Source organism: Cyanistes caeruleus, chromosome 23, assembly GCF_971803275.1.
Source record: "Cyanistes caeruleus chromosome 23, bCyaCae1.hap1.1, whole genome shotgun sequence".
NCBI lineage: Eukaryota > Metazoa > Chordata > Aves > Passeriformes > Paridae > Cyanistes > Cyanistes caeruleus.
In genome coordinates, this window is record NC_141723.1 from 3,812,077 (window position 1) to 3,837,115 (window position 25,039).

Genomic DNA, 25,039 nt, shown 5'->3' on the forward strand with positions numbered 1-25,039 from the left:
CAGAGCCACAGTCCTCAGGGACCCCAGCACCAACCCTGGTTTCTCAGGGCACTGATGGGTGGCAGGTGCTGCCCAAAGCCCAAACTCACATAAAGTCAAAGATCCTTTTCCAGAGTAAAGAAATAATGAAATCTTACAGTGCTGGAAGCTTTGACCCCCAAACTGGCCCATATTCCCATGGCCTGACATCGAAACAGCAGGAAAGGGTTCAGCAGCCAAAGGTTTGGGGCAGGGCTCACCAAGACAAAGGAAAGCAGGCAGCAGGGAAAGCTGAAGGAAAAGTATCAGGTTAAAGTTGGAGGAGAAGAGGGGAAAAAAAGCAGAGGGGCTCAAGGGCAGAGCTTGGCTGGTTCCATCCCAGCGCCTGACCTTGTTCCACGCCAGAATGCACAAGAAATGCTCTGCCCAGGCCAGGGAGGGATGGAGGGGGAGGCAGACAAGCAGAAGAAGAAAGGCAGAGGTCAGCGAGCACTCACACGGTTACAGTCATCGGCAGGAAGGGGGGAGTCTGTCCCAGGCCAGCTCCCAGCAACCTGAGGGAGCGTCCCTTCAGCAGCAGGGGAGGAAACACCGCTGGACTCAAAGAGGATAAAATCCCAGCTGGGTTACACACGCACAGTGGGGCAGGGGGAAAAGCAGCACAGAGCCGTGACCTCAGAATCCAGCGTGGAGGGATGCAGAGCTGCCATGGAGGCAGCCCTGGGATGCCAAAAACCTGGGATGGCTTTTGGGGCTGTTGTGGCCACTGCAGGCTGGCCCCAGAGGAAGCAGCGCTGACGAGGCTGATGAGAGGGCAGAGCTGTGCCGAGCTCCACCGAGCTGCGCAAGAGGCACCGGGCTCTGCTCTGCTCTCAGATTTCTCCCATCACAGGCAATTCCATTTTAAAGGAGCAGCTGCCTTGAAGCCTTTGGCCAGATGCACTGATGCTGTGGGTGAGATGCAGAAAGCTGAGAGCGGGAATTCTCTGTGGAAACAGAGTTGGAGGGCCGTGATTACTGGAGTGAAACTCTCCAGGGCAGAATTTACCAACCAGACTGCCCACAGCTTTTCCCAAATCTCCTGAAACAGAGGAGAAAACACCTGGTGAAAAAGAGTGGAAGGAAGCCAGGGGATGCCTTGCAGAGGTAAAATCCATAAAAGGATGTTCCAAGCTCCTTTTGAATGGTTGGTACCTCTCCTTTTTGACAGCTGACTATGAGATGTGAAGATGCACGTATTTCCCAAGGTAACCACTGCAGATCTTTTCACATTCCAAAGATTTACAGCACTAAAAGCACAGAACAGGCCATGATGAAGCGTGTGTGTGCTGATTGCAAAGTCAGGAGAGAGCTGATTTCTTCAGGGATTCACACTGACAGCAATCTCCACAGCACAAGAGGATCCTTCACCAAACCAGTGCAAAACACCTCCAATTCCCAGTTCAGACCAGTGGAATTTTTCTGTTCCTACAGAGAATTAAGAAGAAATGCCCTGCAGTGAGCAGCTGCATTTCAGAAACAGCTGATGGCTGTAACATCCAAAGGTCTCTGTAAGGACAGGAGCATTCCAGCTGAAGGAAGCGATTCCCAGATCCTTTTCCACCACTCACAACCTGCCCGAGTCCCAGGGGAAGCTGAGGCAGCACCAGGGTGGCTCAAGAGCAATTTCTCCTCCAGCTGCTTAGGCAGGAGGATCAGCATCCCCCTGTGCCTTCAGCCTCCCTCAGTCAGGGCTGTGACCAGAGAAATTCCAGTTTATTGTGGGCCCAGATTCTCCAAAAGTTGAAGGAGGAGGACAAAATATGCCATAAAAGATAAACCTTCTGTTTCTGCCTTCCCATTTACTGGCTCCACAAGGGGCTTCCATCTCACTTATCCCTGCACTATTTCTCCTCACCTGTGCTTTTATCCTTCCTCTGCACATCAAACAGGTCACTGTAAATTCAGAGATTTTGCCCCATCTCATCCCCAACATCAGGTGAAGCTTGAAATCTTTGAGATTTTATTAAGAGCAGAAGCAAAATAAAGCTGTGACAACACAAGGGCCTCCTACCTTCAGGCACCCGTTTCACCCCACTGCTTTGAGTTAAAAATCTCTGTAAAAAGGGTTAAAAATCTCTGTAAAAAGGGTTAAAAATCTCTGTAAAAAGGGTGGGAAAAGATGGCATTTACTCCTCACAGGCACCACCAGCAGCAGCTCCATCTGCTAACTCGACTCTTCAGCACAAGAAGAGACACTCTGTGGTCCAGCTGGGATATGGGACATCACATTTTAGAGTTTTATTAAGTGGATGCTCATTTCCACCTCCCAGGAAAACTTCTGAAAAAGGAAACTCCCCTTTTAAGCTGGATTTTGGCTGCAAATAAGCTAAGGGACACGTTCTATTATGTGCATCCTCACATATTATTTGTCTTCTCTATTGTTTAAACCCACAGATGGAGCTCTGTGCGACTAAAATCACTTTTTACTTCCCCTAAAGCAGCACACCAGGTCCCCAGAACATCCCCCAGGAAATTCTACACGCAAGCAGCGTTAACAAAATATTTTTGCCAAGACAGCAAACCGGATTTGCAATGATTCACAAGGAAAGGACGTCAGGAAAAAATTTAAAAAAAAAAGAGTTCCTGAAGAGCTGCACCCCATCCCACCCCATTTCACTTGGACACCACCTTTGTGTCACTGCACTCAAGGGACAAATCACTCCCAGGGCTTTTTATTTTTGCAGCAGGAGCACACTCAAGGCATGACTCACATCTTTCTGATGCCAGCCCAGCTGAAGTGTTCCCAGCACGAAGGAAGGTGGGTTTCTGTGACAGGCAGACAAAGAGGTGTTGCCCACACTCTGCTCTTTCTCAGGGAACCCTGTGCTCATTTCCAGCACCCATTCATTCTGTTATCATGACTAGCACAGCTGAAATTCCCAAATCCTTTGGGTTTTTGGCACATGCAATGGGATTGGGAGGACAGTTATAAACTCTTAAATGCATCCCAGATTAAAAAGGCAACCCTGTGAGATGAGGTGGGCAAGTCTGACCTGGAGATTTAAAGCCCAAAGCAGCCACTCCCTGCAGAAACCTGGCCACACAAGCAGAATTAACATCAGGCTGCCCAGTGAACCCTCCCTTCTGTGCATCTGAAACCCCCAGCTCTGGCTGGGTGGGGCTGGAACCCGTGCATTTCCCTGAGACCCTCTATGGTTATTTTCTAGCAGAACTGAAGTTTCAGTGCTGCAGCAGGAGCCCACAATGGCCTTGTCTCTCTTTCCTGGTCTTGCCCTTGACTGGGCCAGCAATTGGACCATTTTCAGACCATCTCAGAGAGCCTCAGACAGGCTGAGTGGCCACACATCCCCTCTCAGAATGGGCTCCTTCTCTCCGCTGCGTACCGGACGGAAGGAGGAGCGGGCAGAACAAATCTGAATTAATCCCCTCAGCCAGCAGCCCTGCTCTCCACAGCCAGTTGGCACCTCAGAGCTTGGGAAACCCTCCCTGAGCAGGGCATGGGAGCAGGGGAACAGAGCTAAAATGGGTAATCCTGTACCAGGGGCGCTGCCTCGCTGCAGGGCTCTGCTGTGAGCAAAACCTGGGCGCTGCCAAGCAGAGTCACACCTGGAGATTCAGGGAGCACAGGAAATACCTTTGGGTCACTCACAACAAGTTACAAGCCCCAGAAATCATCCCAACCTCTTCTTTGGCACTTCCCCACCACAGTATTCCAAGAATCCCAGTGTTCCCGGGATCCAGAGGTGATGGGGTGACCATTACTTACAGAGAGTGAAGTGTGGTTACACGACAAACTTCTGCTCTTGGGAACAGGAGGGGAGGGTAAGGAGCTCAGCAGCCTCCAAGTCCTGCCCAGAACACTTTTAAAACCCCCTGAAGATGATCCATCTGGGAGGGACAAAACCTTCTCAGGAATTTGAATCAGGACGCTCCCTACCAAGGATCTTTGCAGGAAAAGGGGCTCAGAATGTTGTGCCAAAGGGAAAAAGACAGAGGGAGAAAGATGCAGAATAAACAAGCCCTAAAAACATAAATTATATGGATGTCATATTTATGAGGCTTCATTTATCCAGTTTCAAACTTTGACCTCTTTTGTGCTCTTCCCACAACTTCCTGGGAAAATTCAAGCAGCCAACAGAATTTCTTCAACTTGTCTCTGTCTCGGGCTTTTCCCCAATTCCCTTGAAAGCTGTCTTCTGAATTTTGATCCATTATCTGAGAAATCTTTATTGCTCAGAGCAACAGCAAGCCCTGAAGCCCTGGAACTGCAGAATTAGGAGCTGCACAGATTAAGGAACTAAAATGAGATGCAGGAGATATCAGAGATCTTGAATTTAACTGTGCTTCCCCATTTCCTCCATTAGATATGATCTCTATGTAAATAATTTGGATTTACAGCCCTGTAAATGTAAATAATTCTGATTTATTTGATTTTTTTTGTGTAAATAGGTTTTTTATTATCTCTTGTAAACTGCCATTCACTTCCCTCTCCTCCATTTCCAGCCTTGCTTTCCATGCTCTCCTCTCTTCAAGTTTGTCTCCTCCTTAGGCTGAGTCTAAGGACTGATTTTATTTGATATTTGGGGTTAATTTGGTGAAAATTCAAGGTAATTCATGCATGGCTTTGTCTCCTTTCAGTGACTGTGGGGTCTCTCATGTGCACACATCTCATCCAAATCTGTGACTCCATCCCACCCCTGGAATTATTTTAAGTCAGGCACAATTATTTGGAGCCTTTAGCTCAGCTCTGCCTGAATTTGTGCTTACACAGAAGCGATGTTTCAGCCTCTAAACAACTCACACTTAATTCACCACCTCTGTTCTCCTGTGAGGTAAAAAAGGAATTCTCCTGATTTCATAAATGAAGTGACTCACCCAGGCAATCAGCAAGCAAAGAACCGAGCCCTAAACACACACAAAACCTCTTTCCAGCACATCCCACTAAATCCTTCCCCCTAAAAACCCCGGTACAGGATGCTGGTACCCCGAGATGGAGCGTGCTCCCCCTCAGCACAAGCCAGGCACAGCAGAGCCAGGATAACTTACAGGGATTTGCAGAGGGAAAGCTTTTTCCTCAGGGAGGAGACACAGGGGTGGCACACCTGCCTGGCCACGGCGCCACACGATGCTGTGCCAGGGTAGGGCTTCTGGACCATGGCAGCGCTTCCCAAGCCTTCCCCAGCCAGCAGCAGCACTCACACCTCCGAGAAAAGAGTGCCAGAGAGCCCCAGATTCACCCAGAGCAGGGCAAAATGTTCAGGCTTCTCCTCAAAGATCCAGGAGCCCTTGGAAATCCCTCGCGGAGAAGGGAACTCCACCAGCAGCGCCTTTGGTGAAGATCCTGGCTGGGAGGGTTCCAGCCATCCTCAGCTCTGTGCTCTTCATTTTTTTTCATCTCAGAATCAACTCAGCAGCTCAGCAGCCCTTTGTTTTTGGCTGGGGCAGCTTCTTTCAGCACTTTCCCAGCTGTCCTGAGGCGGGTGCAGCTCGTTCCCTGCTCTCAGCATCTCCTTCTGCTCCTGCCCTCCTCGGGGATGCCAGGGCAGCGTGCCAAGGCAAGGTGCACCTTCCCAGGGCACAGCACCCGGCTCCCTGCCCTCCTTCTGCTCCCATCCCACAGCTCTGATAAAATCCTGCATGGCTCTGGGGTTTTTAGGGGTTTTTCTAAGGGCTGATGTACAATGGTCAATGGATAAGTGACCAGAACTGCCTTGGAACCCTTCAAAACGGAAGCTCAGAGCTTCAAATCGCAATCAAATCAAATTCAAATCAAAGATTTGAAGCTCAGAGATTCAAATCTTCAAATGAAAATGGAGGACTCTTTGTTACTGGTCAAAAAAAAACCAAAAACAAAACACCTAAAAGCAGCAAAAATAAATCCTCATTCAGTTGCTGGAGGGGATCTAAAAGATTCAAGATGCCTCAGAAACAACTTTCATCTGTGCTATTTATCATAGCAGACAGCAAGCTTTTCTCACTACTTCCTGTCCAGCTTACACTAAAAGGTGTGCTTGAGTTATTTTTTGGTGAAGTTTCATGAGCACAAACCATCAATATCCAAAGGAAGCCAGTGGAGGCTGAGGGAATTACATCAGCAAATGAGACCAAAAAAAAACAGCAGAAAAGGCAATTTACTATCCCTCAAATGGAGAATTTTAGGATCCATGAAAAGAGAATTTAACTGTAATTAAATTTAGGCAGCAGGAACGTTGCTGGTCCTAAATGTAAGAGGTCAGTTACTCTGGCTTTGCATAAATAGTTTTGAGATCTGCCTGTGCTGCTGAAATCTGCTCCAGGAACATTTAGCACCAACCTAAATGCTCCCTTTAAAATCCATCTGAAACAGGCAGCACTGCCAAATGATTCCCTGCTGCTCCACCCAGACATTTATTAACAAATCCTACCCCTGTTTAACCTGTGGAATTCCAGCTGAAATGGAATAACAGCACCTCAGAGGTGATGCCCCCACTTCGCTGTCCCACTCTCTATTTCCTGGCTTCAAACACCTGCCAGTCAATTAGGGATGTTTTGTTAATTAGTTCAGCTCCACAGCCATGGGGAGATGGATAACTGGAGTGAAATATTGAGGAAAAGTGAGTTACACCTCCCAGGAGCTGATTCTGAACCAAAAACCCTCGTGGGATATTAACTGTCTCCTTAGGGTCACTCTCAAGTGAGTCAATTCCTGCTATTCCAGGGCATTTTTCCCACTTTCAAGCTCATGAAAAATACAGCTTTTTAAACATAGCTAAACCCAGTGTAAATCACATTTCTTCTTAGATGGCTCTGAGAAGTGCAAGGAAAATAAATCAGTGATAACTCAGGGCTCACAGTTCAAGAAAAACTCAGCAAATTCAGGCTCAAAAGTTGAACTACAAGATGCAGCAAAGCTCCTCATCACGTGGCTCTGAGCAGAGCAACATTCATAAATCATGCACAAAAATAAACGACAAAAAATCGGTTTTCAACAGCTTTTGTGCCAATGCTGCAGTCTGAAATGGTCATTAATCAACCCAAATTAAAGTTTCTTTGGGAACTTCACAGCACCCAGGTGCTGCACACAAGTTCCAGAGCTCAGGACTGCCGGAACACATCGAGAGTGAATAAAACAACCAAGCTCAGAGGTGTCTTTGCTGAGGACAGGATCCACCCAGGAAATTCCATTTGTGCATTTTTAAGGATCAGAGGTGATAATAACCAACACACAGCAGGTCTGATGATGCTGCTACAGCAGCTGGAGTTTGGGGAATGAGCCTCAAAAGCAAATTCTGGCTATTTCAGGGGCTGGATGCCAAAGTGGGACAATTCCCACTTTCAAGGTGATGAAAAACTCAGCTTTTTAAATCGCTGAGACCCATTTAAATCAGATTTTTTGTTAAACAGCTCTGAGAAACAGCAGGGAAGTAAGTGAGGAGCTGGAGGAGCTCAGCAGGTGTGGTTTGACAGCCCGGGCTCAGACTCACCTGTCCTCGCGCGAGGGGCTCAGGAACCGCGCGGAGTCATCGTCGTGGCTGCTCTGCTGGCTGCTCTGCTGGCTGCTGCAAGAGACAGGCACAGTTAGAGCTGGGGAACTCCTGGGAACACTCTGCTTAAACCTGGGAAACACAGACAGGGCTGGGAACCTCCTCTGGAACACTCAAATCCAGATGGAGGAAACCACAGACAGGGCTGGGAACCTCCTCTGGAACAGTCCGATTAAATCCAGATTGAGGAAAACAGAGACAGAGATGTTTGACCTCCTCTGGAACACTCAGTTTAAATCCAGATCAAGGAGAACACAGACAGAGCTGGGGAATCTCCTCTGGAACACTCAGATTAAATCCAGATTACAGAAAACAGATCTTTGTGACCTCTGGAACACTCATCTTAAATCCAGATTGAGGAAAACATAGAGATGTTTGACCTCCTCTGGAACACTCAGCTTCAAACCCAGGTGCAGGAAAACACAGACAGAGCTGGGGAATCCTCTGGAACACTCAGATTAAATCCAGATTATAGAAAACAGATCTTTGTGGCTTCTGGAACACTCAGTTTAAATCCAGATCAAGGAAAACACAGACAGAGCTGGGGAACCTCCTCTAAAACACTCTGCTTAAATCCACATTGAGGAAAACAGATTTGTTTGATCTCCTCTAGAACACTCAGCTTAAATCCAGGTCACAGAAAACATCTCTGTGACCTCTGGAACACTCAGCTTCAAATCCAGGTCAAGGAAAACACAGACAGAGCTGGGGAAGTCCTGTGAAACACTCAACTTTAAATCCAGATTACAAAATACAGATCTTTGTGGCCTCTGGAACACTCAGTTTAAATCCAGATGGAGGAAAACAACATCTCTGTGACCTCTGGAACACTCAGCTTAAATCCAGATATAAAAAAAAAGAAACACAGACAGGGATGTTTGACCTCCTTTGGGACACTCAGCTGTAAATTCAGATTACAGAGAACAGATCTCTGTGACCTCTGGAGCACTCAGCTCAAACCCAGATGGAGGAAAACACAATCCATGTTCGGGGTTGAAAAGAGGAAGCAACAGGAGGCATTAAGTTTATATCTGATCCACAACCAGCACGAGGCTTTGGAGTCTCTCTTTGTGACACTTCCATGAGAACTTTCTGAAACATAAAAGTGACCTTGCACATCACCTGGACAGCATCTCACCATCTCTTACAGCCAAACATTCCAGCACCAAGCTGCTGGGTGTTTATACCCACCCCAGCCCCAGGCAGAAGTAGAAAAGAGCAGTAAAAACTTTTGACGTGGCCAGCACTTAAGTTGTGGTGTGATTTGCAAGCTGAGCCCACAAGATGTCAGTGTCCCCCCTGAAATGGGTGTTTTGTGGGGGAAAATTGTATTTCCTGCACATTTATCCTCTGCAGCTCGCCTCAATCCCCCTCTGGCAGCTCCAGGGGCTCCTCAGGATTCCTGCTGCAGCTTCACTGCCTTGCAGGAGCTCTCCTGAGCTGATTCTGCCTCCAGGTAAGGCTGGAGGGGTTCCTGGGCGAGATTTCATCTGCTCTGCTGGGTTCCACTGCCTCTGAAACCACAAACCTGCCTGGGAACTCAGAGCAGGATAAATCTCTCTGTGGGCAGGATCTAAATGGTTAAATCAAACGAGTTTAAGTTTGTGTCAGCTGCTTGCAGTCCCAGCTCTGCTGCACTGGACACAGAGCTGCACACCACGCTGTGCAGAGCCACTGAAAGGCAAATAATGTGGGGTAAAAAAAAATAAACCTCCACCAAATTACATCTTTTCATTCTAAAGAGTAATTTTTATCCATTTTTATTTTTATTTGGGGGGAAACAGCACCGAAGCTGCAAATAGCACATTTCCATCAAGTGCATTTGATAATTAAATAAAGGGATGTCTTTTCTCCCTTCTGGTGAGAGTTTCTGCCTAAGAACTTGCAGTTTTCTGCAAAGAATAAAAAGCCAGTGAATCTTAATTTCATTCAAGGGCTCCACCTTATTGAAGATGACCTTTCTGAGAGCACAGCACCTGCCTTGGGGACACATTTGGGATTTGGGAGCCATCACCTGGCACTGCCCACTGTTCCTGCTTCCCCAGAGCAAGAGACAGAACGCTGTTACTGTCAGCAGGGAGAGGAGAGCAGGCTGAAGCTTTCAGGAAAGGTAATTAGTGATCAGTAATTATGAAAATCCCTGCAAAACCAATATAGAAATCGGCCTCTGAGGCTGGGCATGGGAAACCACAGAACTCCTGCAGTAAGGGAGGAATTCTGAATTGGCTCCAAGCTGGAAATCCACAGCTGGGTAAGAACAATACATTCCTAAAAGCAAATAAATCTTTTTCTTGCACTTCTGAGCTTCATTATGGCCCAGGGAACTGGGAAAGAGCACAGAGGGAACCACATTTACCTTCCCCTGCCAAAGGAATTTCCCCTTTTGATCAGAGAAAGCATTGCAGGGATTATTTCTCTAATTTTTTGTTTCTGTATAAGAAACCCTCCCACCAAACCTTCCCATTTCACTTCAGATGGAGCAGATGGAACCAAACTTACCCAAGGAGAATTCCCAGTCTATCCCAGCCCAGCAATGCTGGGAACAACATGTGAAACCTCCCTTTGGGACAGCTAAAATGAACCTTAGACCTCTTCCTGCTCATCCACCCAATCAAGTTCACATTCCAAATGAAGGTTTAAAATTTAACAGAACCCAGGTATTGCAGCTCATTGAAATACAACCTCAGCTCGAGCTTGTGAGCAATTAAACTCTCAGAGAAAAATCACTTTTAACCCACCTGGCCCCTCAGCAGGAGCTGCTCACCAGAAAAGTGATTTCCATACAAATTTGGGTGCTTTTCACACAACATAAAATTATTTCAACCTTCTGGTTATTAGGCAGTGAAACTGTTAAATTAGCTAAAATGCTCAGAGTGGTAGAAAAGCAGAGTTTTATGTTGTTTTTCAGTCCATTTGAGGATAACCTGTTATTAAGTGTTCCTTTGGAACAGTGTAATGACAATTTAAAAGATGGAGTAGTGAAAGGAGATAAAGAAAGGTGGGATTTGTACTGAGGAATAACACAAAAAGAAGTATTCAGAGAGAATTTCGTATCCACAGAGAAGGTCAAAAGCTGGATAAAGCTTTCAGGGAATCAGCAAAACAAGCTTGTCTCATTCCAAAGCTCAGCAGTGATAAACCTGAATTTGGACAAGGTTTAAATCTTCAGGTGCACGAGCCCAGGGTGCCCTTTTTGTTCCTACAATTTCTGAGACAATAAAAACACTTTAAGGTTTGTGCCCTGTGTTGTTTTTTTTCCTTAATTCTCATGCAAACTCATTAGTTATTACTTTAGAAAATGAAGAAAAATCCTCAACACAGATTAACCAGGCCTTTTAACCATTAAATCTTTGAAGATTCTGCTTTAAGCTCCCTCCCAACCCAAACCATTCTGGGACTTTCCTCGTGTCCTCCAAGCATGGGAACCTGCAGCTTCTGTGGGAATCTGGCTCTGAAGGTGCTTTGGCTTTGAATTTTCGGGCTGAAAGGCTCAGGGCTGCCAAGGACAGCCCTCCTGGACTGGTATCCCTGGAACTGGGCTCAGGGATTTGCCCTTTGTGTCCCTCCATCCTCGTTTTCCTCCGGCACCATCAGCTCCTGGTGTTTGTCATGGCTCAGTCCCTGCAGCACTGCAGGTTTGGGGCACAGGGATGGGATTTTCCAGGCAAACTGAGGCAGCAGGGATGGGAGGGACATTCCTGCTGTTCTGTGTGAAACACGGGGCTGCATTCTGAGAGAAAGTGGGGAATTGAAAGACAAAATTGTCTTTGAGAAGCTCCTAAAGCCCCCTGTGGGAAAACACTCAGGGGGACTTTGCTTCTGCCACCCCAGGGGCAGCCACAGCTTCCCTGGGGCCTCCCCACCCTCACAGGGAACAATTCCTCCCCCAAATCCCATCTCTGAACCTGCCCTCCTTCAGTTTAAGGCCATTCCCCCTGGTCCTATCACCCCTTGTCCTTGTGAAATCTCCCTCCCCATCCCTGCAAGCCCCTTCAGGTCCTGGAAGGTCTCTCAGGTCTCCAAGAGATTCCTGAGAACCAAGCAGGCACCTCCTGCTCCAAACCTCCCACGGATGGGGAGGGTGTAAAGCCGTTTTTGCAGCCCAAACCCTTTAGAAAAGATGAAAAAAAGAGGAGGCACAGCTGTAAATGTCACCTGGAGCCCCACCAGGGGTGTCTCACTCAGCTGGGTGTGAACCTGCAGAGAAACCATCACCTCTCCTCGCTGCAAAGGGTTAAAAGGGGCAGCATGGCCAAGTCCTCTCCTCTCACCTCACTCAATTCACAAAGGAAAACACCAACACCAACCTCCCCTGCTGCCCAGACAAGCCCTTTCACCAACATCTCATTTACCAGCCAGCAGCAGAGCCTTGGCCTGGAAGCAGAAACCCGTGGAAAACCACTGAGATAAGGAACATGGGAATGAATTAAATTCCATCTGCACGGATCTCAGATGGCCCAATGGCAAATATTTGCTGACCAGATAAGATCAACAGCATTTCAGTCCCAGGCTGTTTGTAAATCACTCAGTTTTGATACTCTTGGGTGACTGGTTGCCCTAAACCACACAAATACTGGAAGGCAAATATTTTAAGAGAAAACCACAAACTACTGCACAAAGGCAGTGAGATTCAGCCAAAATAAATAAATAAATTAAATAAAATAAAATACCAGGACTGGTGGAATTCACAGTTACTTGGCACAGACTACCAGAAACAAATGGCAAAAAAAAAAAAATCTGCAGTCACAGCAAACAGCACATCAGCGCTCCCAGGAGACAGGAATGCAGAAGCTGAAAAAGAAAAAAAAAACCAAAACCACTTTTTTGGGAGCACTTTAGGCCTCATTTGAACCTGCAGGCTCAAAAAAGGAAAAAGTTACATTAATACTGAGTTGCTACCAAGCCATCATTTGTGTGTTTTCAAATTTCAGATTAGAAGAGACACCACAGAGAGGAAATTTTGTGCTCTTGGGTTTTCCAAAGCCATCAAAAAGCAGAGAAGAGCAGCTGCTTCCCTCAGACACCAACAGCTTCCCCCATGTGACACTTGTCTTCCCAAAATCCTCAATTAACCAGCTCCAGCTACAAGCAAAAATAGGGGGGAAAAACCACATTTGCCTGTCCCATGATGAAACCCCAGTGGAGCCATCAGTTCTTCACACAAATGAGGTTTTAACAAGAATTTTAGCAGAAATAGCAAGCCTGGTACACACCCATTTCCCAATTCTTGCTGTGCTGGTCAGAGAGGAGCAGCCCCATTTCCTCCCCTCTGAGCCACAGCTGGGAAGTGGAAGTTCAGCAAAAACTGAAGAACTGAGAACTGCAAAATTTAGAGCAGTTAATTCTGCTCTAAAACCCCACCAGGGCTGCCCAGACTTCCCAGCACAGGGCTGGAGCAGCTCCCTCCTCACCAGTAAACACCTCCATGATATTCCTGAACACTTGGATCACTTTTCCATAATGGAAGAGGCTCTATAACCTTAATCTTGTGGCTTTTTTGGGTTTTTTTTTTAACTTTTCACAATCAGCAGTATCTAAGAGGGGAACAAAAAACAATCACATCACTCAGGTTTTTTCCTCTAGAAAAATACCACAATGTTTTTCACACATGTCAAAGTCAGAAAAAGGGGAATGACCATTAATTTACTCCCAGAAATGCTCAGGGTGAATTTCAATTTAATTAAGGAAAGCAAAAGCATTATGGGCTACTTGAAATTAAAGGCTTGTTGAACATTATAAGCCAACTCAAAATATCTAAGCCACCAATTTGTAAATAATAATTTTAGCTCAAGTTCCAACAAATCAGCGATTTGATTTGATTAACTGATTTATATCACTAGAGGGATCAAGAGAAAGTTTTTTTTTAATGAAAAAAGGAGAATTTTTACCTCAGAACGTGAAGGGAAGCAGCCTCAGAGCCCAGTGCTGAGCAGTGCTGGAGTCTCCCCTCATTTGTTCCACACTTAGAGATAAGTTATCAGGATTTCATCTGAAAAACCTCCACATTTGCATAGCTGGCAGCTCGAGAAACCTCCAGCTCCTCAGCACAGACACTTTTCTGAGCTGGGATGGAATTCATCTCATAATGCACCTCATTTTTAATGTGCTAGAGGAATTTAGGACTTAGACAAGTCTTTCCTTTTGGATGAATCCATAGTGAGTGTCAGATTTTCCAGCAGAAATCCAACCTGAGTTAATTCATCCACAGAAGCGCCAAGAGCTGCTGCACAAGCTGCTCCCCACTGATGCCACAAAATTCACAAGTTTTGCATCTTTTGAAGCACCAAACAGTGCAAAGAGCATCCTTAACCAGTCCTGATCTTAGGCCAGAGGGAGAGCTGTCCTTAAATTTAAGCCTGAATGATCTACTCAGCACTTCTTGCACCAAAACCACATGCAGGTCCTGAAATTACAAGCAAGGGTGGCTTGAAGAGGGAAATAATAAATTGAAGCTGATCAAGTGCCTTATGCCCACATCAGTAATGCATGCAGGCTGCAGGCACAGCAAAATGCCCCTGAAGAAAGAAATATCATCGTGTCTTAATAAAAAAAAAAAATAAAATCAATTTGCACACCTGTGTGCGGGGTTGATAGTTTAGTTTATAAAGGTAAATTAAGCCAATAAATTGGCTGGCAAATGGGTGAGAGGGGTAGAGGAGGAGCTCATAAAACCCATCCCATTTATCATCTGCACAGCAGCCTTGAAGTTTGGATCCTCATTCCTTGAACAAGGACAGTCCTACCCCCAACTGGAATTGGAATTGGAATTGGAATTGGAATTGGAATTGGAATTAGAATTGGAATTGGAATTGGAATTGGAATTGGAATTGGAATTAGAATTGGAATTGGAATTAGAATTGGAATTGGAATTGGCTCTCCTGCTCTCTCACCTTGAACGAAGCAGCGTCAGGGGCAGGAAAGGCTCTCTCAGCCATCCCTGGGGTTTAATGGAAGGAAAAGAACAGTGTCAGCTTTTAGAGAACCAGCAGGTAAACAAACCTCACCATTATCCAGCCTGTTAAAAACTAACCAGCACGCTGGAGTTTCCGGATGAGGAAAGCAGACCTGGAGCATTAGAGGAGCGCTGAAAGCGTTTGTTTATTCACTTGGATGCTCGATGGGTGTTAATGGTCACAGAGCTCTTGCTTGGGGCCATGTGAGCACAGCTCAGCTGGAGCACAGCCTGCTCCTTCCCAGCCTCCTGCTTTCCTGGGAAAACCCTGCCATCAAACAGGTATCTGGCCACAGAATGGGGATAAAAGTTACCAAAAGGCTCCAAAATTCAAATTTCAGCAGCTTGGTGGCAACTCAGCCAGAGAAACTGAGTGGTTGGGGGCAAACTGCACGGATTTCTCCAGTGGGAGCCACAGCCTGCTCCTGCCACCAGGTGAAATTTGGGAAGCTGCACTCCTCATGGGACACCTGCACCCCCAGCACACGCTGGGAACCCCTGTGACACCTGGACAGGATGAATGAAGGCAATGAAAACCTGGAGAATGAAGGAATTCTGCTGCACAAAACCCTGCAGCCTCCAGCACAGCTGTCCCTGCTGCCCTCAAACAAACCTGTCCCCAACAGCAGCAGCAGCAGCACAGAGCAGGTGCTCTCTCTGAGATCTGTTTTATAGGAAATATCTGATATGTTTTACAGGAAATATCTGATATCTGTTTTATAGGAAATATCTGATATCTGTTTTACAGGAAATATCTGATATCTGTTTTATAGGAAATATCTGATATCTGTTTTATAGGAAATATCTGATATCTGTTTTACAGGAAATATCTGATACCTGTTTTGTAGGAAAACAGCTTCTTGACTAAAAAAAGTTACATTTCATGGTCCTCAGTGCCACAGTTAGTTGAGGTGTTAGGGTATGGGTTGGACTCAATGATCTTGAAGGTCTCTTCCAACCTGGTCATTCTGTGAATTGTGTGAATGTCACTCAGGGCACAGCAAAGTTTACCCCACGTCTCTTTCAAATCAAAGCCACAAAACCCCTCAGGGTTTATCAGATTCCTCTCCCTGTTTTCTGCTGAGAGCCCAGGGATGATCTCTGCACTCTGCCAGCCCACAGGCTCAGCACCAACCCGGGCTAGGGAGGCAAAAATTCCATTTGAGAGCATCACGTTTCCCCTGGCACAAAGGGGAGATCTGGAGCCTGCTGCACGTGAAGGAAGGAGGTGCCAGCTTTGGTAGGTTAATGCCACCCAAGCCATCCACCACTTCACCCTTTTTCCAGTCACTGCTTCAAAACATCACCAAAAAATCCCCTGGAGATGAATAAGCAGGAAGTTGTTAGCGTGGCCGTGTAAATGACATGTGTTCAAGGAAACTTGGCTCTTTTTTCTGCCTTCACACCAAAAGAAACGTGTCTTAGCCTGCCTGAAACTCATTCACCATCAAGAAATCCAAATTAAGTCCTTCAGCTGAAGGACTGGATCCTTCATCCTCTGAACTTCAGACCATAATTTCAATATTCTGACACTTCAGCACGTGCCTCATGCATTATCTTTCCCATTTTGTGTGCTGTGCCTGAATCCCTACTTGCACCATCACTGCTACATGAAAATCAGAACTATTTCCTAAACCAAGAGAGGTTTTTCCATGTTAACTTGCTGAGAGAGGGATTATCAGATCCTCAGTGGCATGCATTCATTGATGAAAGTTCTTTAAAAATTAATAAGCTGACAGACTGACCTTGCTAAAGGGGCCTGATGCAAGAAAAATTATCACATAATCAGAGTGGATATTCAAAGCTGTGCCCTGTAAACACTCAAGGACCACAGCAGGCAGTGAGTCAGTGTGGTTTGGTGGGTGCAGAAAAGATAAAGGTTTCTCTTTTTCTGGAAGTGCATCACATCCTTTAAACACAACCCCCCAGATCAGCTGCAAAGAGTGGAGGAAAACTTGGCCCACACTAAGCCAGCCTAGGATTTATAAAGTAGTCATTTCTTGGAGAAATCTTCGACATGTTTTGTGTGTTTGGGGCCTTCAGGAAAGGCAGATTGTTCCAGTGCCCTGCCAAAGGAAGAGTTAATCCCACTGCATGTGGGGTGAACTGCAGAGGGTTACACAAGGTGCATTTATCTCTGTGTGGCCACACAATACAATGCCTGGGCATTAATTCCCTGCGTTGACAGGCTCTTGGAGGTCTTTGGGAATGACTTGTGCCCTTTTCAGCCACAGGACTCTGCGGCTTTCAGGTCTGGGAAGCTGCCAAGGGCTGAGCCCGGACACCTTGACACACAGACCCACTGGGCTGCTTGGTTTCTCTCTCTCTCGTCCTCTGTCCCAAACTAAGGGAGGTCCCAGTGGTGGGAGTGAGCATCACCACAAAAGAGCGGCAGAGGTTTGGCAGCATCGCTCCCAAACAGGCAATGCCAGCAGAGAGGTCCCTCCTCTCTCTCGGGGTCTCCTCAGGACACCTCAGTGAAGTTAAATCTTCTCACCCACTGGCCCGGTGTCACCTGAAAGGCCACAACCAAGGACAGAGCCTCGCCCTGCCGCTCCCAGAGAGTTCCCAGGCCTTTTTCCTCTGGCACCAGGCACATCCAACCAACACCACCACGTTCCAGCCAACAAGGCGAGGACAAACTCCAGGCAGAGGCACATCCAGGGGAACAACAGACCCTTCCAGCCTGTTCTGGACAGCATCACCTTGGGAGCAGGGAAGGGGGGGAGGCCGGAGAACCTACCTGCTCTCACTGCACTCCTTCTTCTCTCGGACTCGCAGCCACTTCCGCAGGAGGAAGCGCTTGCGGCGTGGGGAGGCACTGGGAGTGGAGCAGTTGGACCAGGGGGTGTCCTCGTCACTGGAGGGGGTGATCTCAATGGATGGGAGCTGCAGGTATTCCTTGCTGGAGGAAGGAGAATCCTGGTACCTGCCGGCCTCCAGGCTCTGCTCCTGCACGTTCTTCATCCTCCTCATCTTGAAGCGCTTCCTGCGCAGGGTCGGGGTGGACGAGCTGGACCAGGCGCAGCCGCCCTCCAGCACCTGCTGCTCGGGGACCCGCAGCGCCGGGAGCTGCAGGGTTTCTGTCATGTTGGCAGCTGGCATCAGACGCCCTTTCTCCTCCTGCTCCCACCCCCAGGCACTTGTAGCTCCGGTCTCGGTGTAAAGCACACCGCAAAGCCACGGCTCGCCTTCCTCCTCCCTGCGTGCCCTCCCTGTCAGGCAGGAAACCTCATGTTCTTCACGTGCTCTCATTGAACCAGCGGCGGGGAGGGGACGGCCGGGACACGGACACGCCACAGAGGGAAGCCAGGTTCAAGTTTCCTCTCTCCTTCTCTCCCCTCCACCGAGCGCCTGCCCTGCCCTGTCTCCAAGCAGGTTTAGCCCTGGCCCAGGGGCTGGAGCGGGGCTTGGCCGGGCTTCAGCTGCCCTGCCCTGCCCCCTTTGCCTTCTCCTGGCTCAGCAGAGCAGAATCTGCCGGGGCTGCTCTAGGAAAACTCGGCTGCGGCTCTTCTCGGGAGGCGAGGCAAGCATGGAGAGGAGCGGCGTGAGCTGTGGGGAGGGCAGAGAGAGAAACAGAGGGAGGGGAGGAACAAGGCTCCATAAAAATCAGGGAAAAGAGCAGCGGGAGCAGTTGTGTCTGTGCGGCGGCTCAGACACACACGGGCAGCCCCGGAGCCAGCGCTCGGGTTACCGAATATCGCTGCTGCTGCCACAAATCCTCCCGCTGCCAAGGGGGGAAGGAGGGGGAAGAGCCTCCCGGAGGAGCCAGCTGGGCGGGCTTGTCCCTTTTGTCCCACCTTCCTGCTCAGCCAGCCCACCCCGAACGGCTGGCAGCGAGCGCACTTGGACTTTCAGCCTTCTTTCACAATAATTTCTCTTTTTTTGTTGTTGTTTGGGTTTTTTCTATTCTATTCTATTCTATTCTATTCTATTCTATTCTATTCTATTCTATTCTATTCTATTCTATCCTATCCTATCCTATCCTATCCTATCCTATCCTATCCTATCTTATTTTTTTTATTTTAATTTTATTTTATTTTATTTTAAATTTAATTTAGTATTTTATTTTATTTTTATTTATTTTTTAAATTTTATTCTATCCTATTCTATCCTATCCTATCCTATCCTATCCTATCTTATTTTTTTAATTTTTATTTTATTTTAATGTAATTTATTTTCTATTTATTTTATTTTATTTTTATTTAATTTGTTTTTATTTTATTTATTTTTATTTTATTTTATTTTAATTTAATTTTAATTTAGTATTTTATTTTCTTATTTTTATTTTTATTTATTTTTTAAATTTTATTTTATTCTATTCTATTCTATTCTATCCTATCCTATCTTATTTTTTTATTTTTATTTTATTTTATTTTAATGTAATTTATTTTCTATTTATTTTATTTTTATTTAATTTGTTTTTATTTTATTTAATTTGTTTTTATTTTATTTTATTTTAATTTAAATTTAATTTAGTATTTTATTTTATTTTTATTTTTATTTATTTTTTAAATTTTATTTTATTCTATTCTATTCTATTCTCTTCTATTCTATTCTATTTTATATTTATTTCATTTCTATTTCATTTCATTTTTATTTTATTTTATTTTATTTTATTTTATTTTATTTTATTTTATTTCATTTCATTTCATTTCATATTTATTTTATTTTATTTTATTTTATTTTATTTTATTTTATTTTATTTTATTTTATTTCATTTCATTTCATTTCATTTCATATTTATTTTATTTTATTTTATTTTATTTCATTTCATTTCATTTCATATTTATTTTATTTTATTTTATTTTATTTTATTTTATTTTATTTTATTTTATTTTATTTTATTTTATTTTATTTTATTTTATTTTATTTTATTTCCTTTAATTTCATCTCATTTCATATTTATTTTCTCTTATTTGTCCCCACTGACTGCTCGCAGAGAAGCCAAAGGAGGAGGGGGATTGAGGAACAGCCAGAAAAGCAGCAGCAGCAGCAGCAGCAGGTGGCCCCAGAACTGGTCAGGCTTTTAGCTCAGTTTCAGAGTGAAAACTGATTTAAAAGAGTTCTCATGGGACGATGCTGCTTCCAAAATGCCCGTGGGGGATGGAGGGTGTGGGGTGCAGGAACCCCCCGAGACACAGAGGACAGGGACAGGTGCAGAACAGGTTTCACACGGGACAAAAGCGCTGCAGGGAAAATTCTCAGGCATCCACACACCAAGGGAGCCCCAGCGAGGGTCAGACACCCGGAGCAGCAGCCACAGGACACGGCCTGCAAAATTCTGCTGATGAAATCAAATCAGGAAAAAGTGTTGTGACAGATTCTCCATCAGTACCCTCTGAATTTCGCTGGCTGATCCTGCATGAGACCCTATTTTCATGTAAAAAAAAGGGATATAAAATTAAAATCCTCTAAGGCAGGCACTAAAACTCCTCTGCGTGAATTTTGAGCGTGCTTTAAAAAGGAAAAAAACAAAAAAAACCCACAAAAACATCTCTAAATCAACCTGACACAGCTTTAGTTTTCATTGTTCAACAGCCTGGACCTTTAAAAATATTAGCTTCAGGTTAGAAAATATTTGTCAACCCAAATCCAAATAGTTATTCTTGCACGGACTGCCTCGGTTTTGTTTGAAAATAAACTTCACAGGAACTGTGAACATCAGAAACTCCATCTAGGACAGGGATAATGTGTCAGGAAAGGAAGATTTATAGCAGCAGGAACAAGGGGGAAGGAAACATTTCAATCAAATGACAGAGCAGTTTAAAAGCTCAAGTGCTATATTTAATTTCTGCACTGTCCTTTTTGCTCTGCTCATTCTGTAAGTTAATAGCTTGACAGCTCTTCAGATGGATTTCTGGAGGATCTGTCACCTCGGTATCCATGCACCAGGTGCACACACACAAACAGAATGCCTTCCACAAACACCCACTTCAAAAGAGAAACTCAAAATAAATGTTGTTTTCTTTTTAAGTCCAAAATACAAAAGTCTGCAGTTTAGACAAAATGTCAATATTTCAAAGGGAGCTTGGGTAGCTTTGCCTCTTCTCTGCCTCGGGGGCACTTTTCTCCCACATCCTGCTGTGGTTTCTACCTTGTCACCCCACAGTCAGCAGCGCTCCTGGCTACCTCATAATCCCAAAAATGACATTTCACCTTCTCCCCAGGGCACCTGCGAGTCAAACCCCCAGAGCATCACCCCTGAATTTTAACCAGGAGAACGTGAACCTTCACCCAAGCACCTCCCTGCCCTGGGGAAAGGACGAGCAGCCCTTTGGGGGTTTTCATGAAGGTTTATTCCATGCACTGGTGAGTTTCAGCTCCTGTGGAATCTTTCATCAGCTGCACAGGAGCCTCATTTAATTGCAGCCACAAGTACAGATGAGGGTCAGAGCTCGCACTCTGGCACCATCCTTTAGCACAGTGGGCATTGCAGACCCTCAGAATGCCCACAGAAATGATTTAATTAATCCACAAGAGACTCATCCAGGGGCCAGAGCAGCTTTGGTGGCCACTTTGTTACCCAAGGAAAAGCTGGTGCTGTGGCCAGGCTGATTTTTCACCCTGATTCCCACTGAAAGACCTTTTCCCACCTCCTTTAAACGTGAAAAAGGAAATAATTCTCTGTAGCCAGGGAGTCCTTCTGCTCTGGGGGGAGGCACCAGCACAGTGAGTGCCCCTTTAACTCCAACCATCCAGGGATTAGTGACCAGCCCCCATCTGCACTCCAGAACATTTTTATCCTGGAGAAGGGATGCCACACCTGCCTGATGCTGTGGGAAAGGAGAGAAGCTCTGCCATGAGAGCCAGCTCCAGCACCTGACCCAGAGTGAGAGATTCCAGCCTGAGCAAGGACTATTTCTGTCCCAGCCACAGCAGCACCCCCTCCAGAGCCTGGGTTAATGACTATTCCTGCAGTTTAATGATCCATCTAATGACGGATTCATTCCAGCAACAACCTCGGGTTGATCAACAGCTTTTCTCCTCCTCAGATATTCTGGGTGCTCCAGTGCCCTCGGAAAAGGGCTTGCAAATGAAGCAATTAGGAAAGAAAAATCCTATAAAAAAATTAAAATCCCTTCCCTGAAGGAAAAACATGAACTAATGGCAGCCCAGACCCCTTGGCAGACCTTTCCATAAGGGCTTTCCCATGGGTTTAAGGGATAGCAAAATAGGAGATGAATACAGAGTAATAGCTGGCACTGAGAGCAAGAAAACAGTTTTATTAATTAAAAGCAGTTATTTTTAAGCACAGGAAATACATTACAGCTTTGTCAGAAGTTGAACCAAGTAGCTCAGATGCACATCTGGCTGCAGAGGCTCTGCCAGGGAGATTGGAGCACTCACAGCCTGGGAGGAACTCAAGCAGAATTCCCTTTTTTCCCATAGTTCAACATCATTTTCAACTTATTTCCCTTCCTGTGCACACAGCTGAGAGTGGCAGGTTCTGCATGAGGAATCTGCAATGCAGGCATGACCCTGCTAAGCCAAAACTCTGATTTTTTGATGTTCAAAAACATACAGGAAAGGGTTTTTTGTTTGTTGGTTGGTTTGGGGTTTTTTTTGTTTTGTTTTGGGGGTTTTTTGTGGGTTTTTTTTCTTTTTGTTGTTTGTTTGGGGTTTTTTTTGTTGGTGTCGAGGGTGCTGGTGGCTGGGGGACGTTTTGGTGAAAAATCTGGAGTAATTTTGTGATTTTTAAATGAAAACCCGATACATTTATCCACATTTACTTTCACATTCTAACATCCTTCTGCAGGAGCACACATTGTCTCTGGAGCTGGATCTCAGACAGGACTTTGCACATGAAATTTGCTCTTTGCACATGAAATGAGATGAGTTCTATTACAACCTGACAGATGAGAACCTGCTGCAAGCAGCGCCTGTTGAGTAAATTCTTATTTCAGCGCCCTCCCTGCCAGCAGTTGCTGTCCCTGGTTTGGTTTGGGCTGGGTGACACCTGATCCCTGCACGTGTTGTTTTTTGGAAATACCAGCCACAGTCTGGGACAAAGAGAGGTTCACATATTCCTCTGGCTCATCCTCGCCTCCCTTTTTCCCTCCTCGGTGCAATATTTTCCATTCAAACTCCACTCGGTGGGAAAATCAGCGTTTGGATAAATGAGATCAGTTCTTTCTGCTGTAGAACTTGAATTTATCTGGGTTTTGGCCTCTGAATTAAAAGTAGGTGTGCACATCCCTGTAGTTCCAGAGCCCACAAGTGCCAAGTGCATCACCCACCCCAAAAAATTGGGATCTGCTCCTACTGGGATCACAGCCTTGCCATCCCCAACCTTGTGGGTAACAATTTGTGTCCCATCTCTGCTGTGAGAGCCAGAACTTGAGGAATATTTCTTGTATCACACACTGGTCCCTGCCCATTTTAACAATACTTGAAAAGATGGGGGAAAAAAGGGCTTTCTCAGGGGTTATTTTATATAGAAACTCTGTATTTATAGAAGGAATTAATTAGAGATTAATATCTATTTGTGCCTTTCACGAGAAACAATTCCCACGTCAGCAACAGCCATTAAAGGCTCCAAACCAGGAATTTCTGCTGAGAGAGCACCACCTTCACCAGGCATTTCAGTTCTGACCTCATGCCCAGCAGCAGCCCCCAGATGTTTCAGGCACCCCCCAGAATTCCGGGAGCTGTCAGATGTGATTCCAGCAGCACGGCACACGGAGCATTTTCTCAGCATTAGGGCAGAACTTTCACAGTTAATTTCTTTAGGCGCTGTTCTCTCTCCAAATTCAAGGGGACAGTGGAGCCAAAGATAGCAAACAGTACAAATTAAATCAATGTCATGGCTTGGCAGTGATAATCCATCAGGAGACAGCAGCAGGGCACAGGTTTCAGAACCTGTTTGACAGTCTGAGTTCTCTTTATGTTTCAGAAGTGAAGGGAATTATTTGGCACTGCCCGTTCACACTGATCAAGAGATTCTGCTCGAGCATCAGCAAGGGAAGCTCATTTCTCCTCCTAAATCTAACGAGGGGATCAAGGATTAATTAAATTCAGTCCATCACAGGACAAAGGGTGATTCATTAGAGTGAATTTCCATTGGAGCCTGGGTTTGGGTGTGCAGTGTGTGGAGGAATTCCATGGGATTCCTCTCCCTGCACAGCAGTGACCCGATGGATCACAGCTCCCAGCACACCCTTAAGCACAGGAGGACAAGCCTGGGGGTACAAACAGGCTCTGAGCAAGGAATTTCCCCTCTCCAGGTAAAATCCCTGCTCCACAAACCCTGGTTTGATGCAGCCAGCTTGGGCTGTTTGCTTCCATCCAGCACCTGGACAAAGCAAACACTTCCCAAGTTAAAAATGAAGGTTTTGTTACAGAACACCCTCCAGGCCAGAGACTGAGCCTCTCACCAGATCCATAACTTTTCATTCCAGGGAGATGCAGCAAATTATTTGTACAAAGAGAAGCCAGTGCTTGTCCTGACCAGCACAGCAGGGAGTGGAATTTCAATTCCTGCATCCCACAAACAGCGGTGCTGAGGATCTGCCACCACCCGAGCCTTTGTTTCAGCTCAGAACAAAACCCACCAGGTGCTTTAGCAATGCTGGGTTGTCCTTTCAGGATGGCCTGACTCCAATTTACGTTCGTGTCTGGCACAGAGCCGGAACCTGTTCCTGGCTGTGCCTTCCCTGCTGCTGCCCTGGCTGATCCAGGAAATTCAGATCCAGGAAATTCAGATCCAGAAAACCCAGATCCAGAAAACCCAGATCCAGGAAATTCAGATCCAGGAAATTCAGATCCAGAAAACCCAGATTCAGGAAACCCAGATCCAGAAAACCCAAATCCAGGAAATTCAAATCCAGAAAACCCAGATTCAGGAAATTCAGATCCAGGAAATTTCAGCTCCAGAAAACCCAAATCCAGGAAATTCAGCTCCAGAAAACCCAAATCCAGGAAATTTCAGCTCCAGAAAACCAAAATCCAGGAAATTCAAATCCAGAAAACCCAGATCCAGAAAACCGAGATCCAGGAAATTCAGCTCCAGAAAACCCAAATCCAGGAAATTCAGATCCAGGAAACCCAGATCCAGAAAACCCAGTGCTCTACAGCAGAGCCTGAACAGAATAAATCACTGCTACCTCTGGGTCCTGGTTTCACACAGCATGGTTGGGAGTGGAGTGTTCTGGAGTATTTCTGCTTTCTGTCTTATGTTTAAGACAAAAACAATCCTGAAACAAGTGGCATCATCTTCCTCTGTGGAATTTCAAGAGGAAGAACACATCTTTGTGCTACAGAAATCCCAGGGAAGGGAATGTCTCTGTGACCCAGATCCCAGCAGGTGCTGAGGATATTGTTTAACAGAATGGTCATTGTTTAATGGAACAGCTTGGAGCTGTCAGCTTGTGTCACCAGAAATCTGCTTTTTTTCCCCCAAAAATTATCATTTTTCTGTCCCACTGAGGCTCTTGGGGAAAATAAACTCAAACTCTGCAGAGAATCTTGGTGAAGGTCAGAGTCAGGAGCTCTGGGGAGTCACTGAGTGCCCAGCAGGATTCAATTCCAAGCATCACCAGAGCTACAAACTCCACCAATCCAGCACCCAAAATCATTTGTT

At 45.8% G+C, this 25,039-nt stretch overlaps 1 protein-coding gene across 7 annotated transcripts in view; it reads right to left on the reverse strand.

Annotated features, from left to right (window-relative positions):
* The window catches only part of GRAMD1B (GRAM domain containing 1B), a 125,208-nt gene that overhangs the window by 77,860 nt on the left and 22,309 nt on the right, over positions 1-25,039 (reverse strand). For 4 of the 7 annotated variants that reach the window (XM_086861000.1, XM_086860998.1, XM_086860999.1 and 1 more), the window contains exons 1-2: positions 17,201-18,004; positions 7,446-7,520 (exon numbers count right to left, since the gene is read on the reverse strand). In XM_086861000.1, the coding sequence (XP_086717126.1) occupies positions 7,446-7,520; positions 17,201-17,712 (587 nt within the window). In that variant the 5' untranslated portion in view covers positions 17,713-18,004. Of the gene's footprint in view, positions 1-7,445; positions 7,521-17,200; positions 18,010-25,039 lie in introns of those variants that run through there. The other 3 variants (XM_086861001.1, XM_086861004.1, XM_086861006.1) reach the window with 3 other exon arrangements.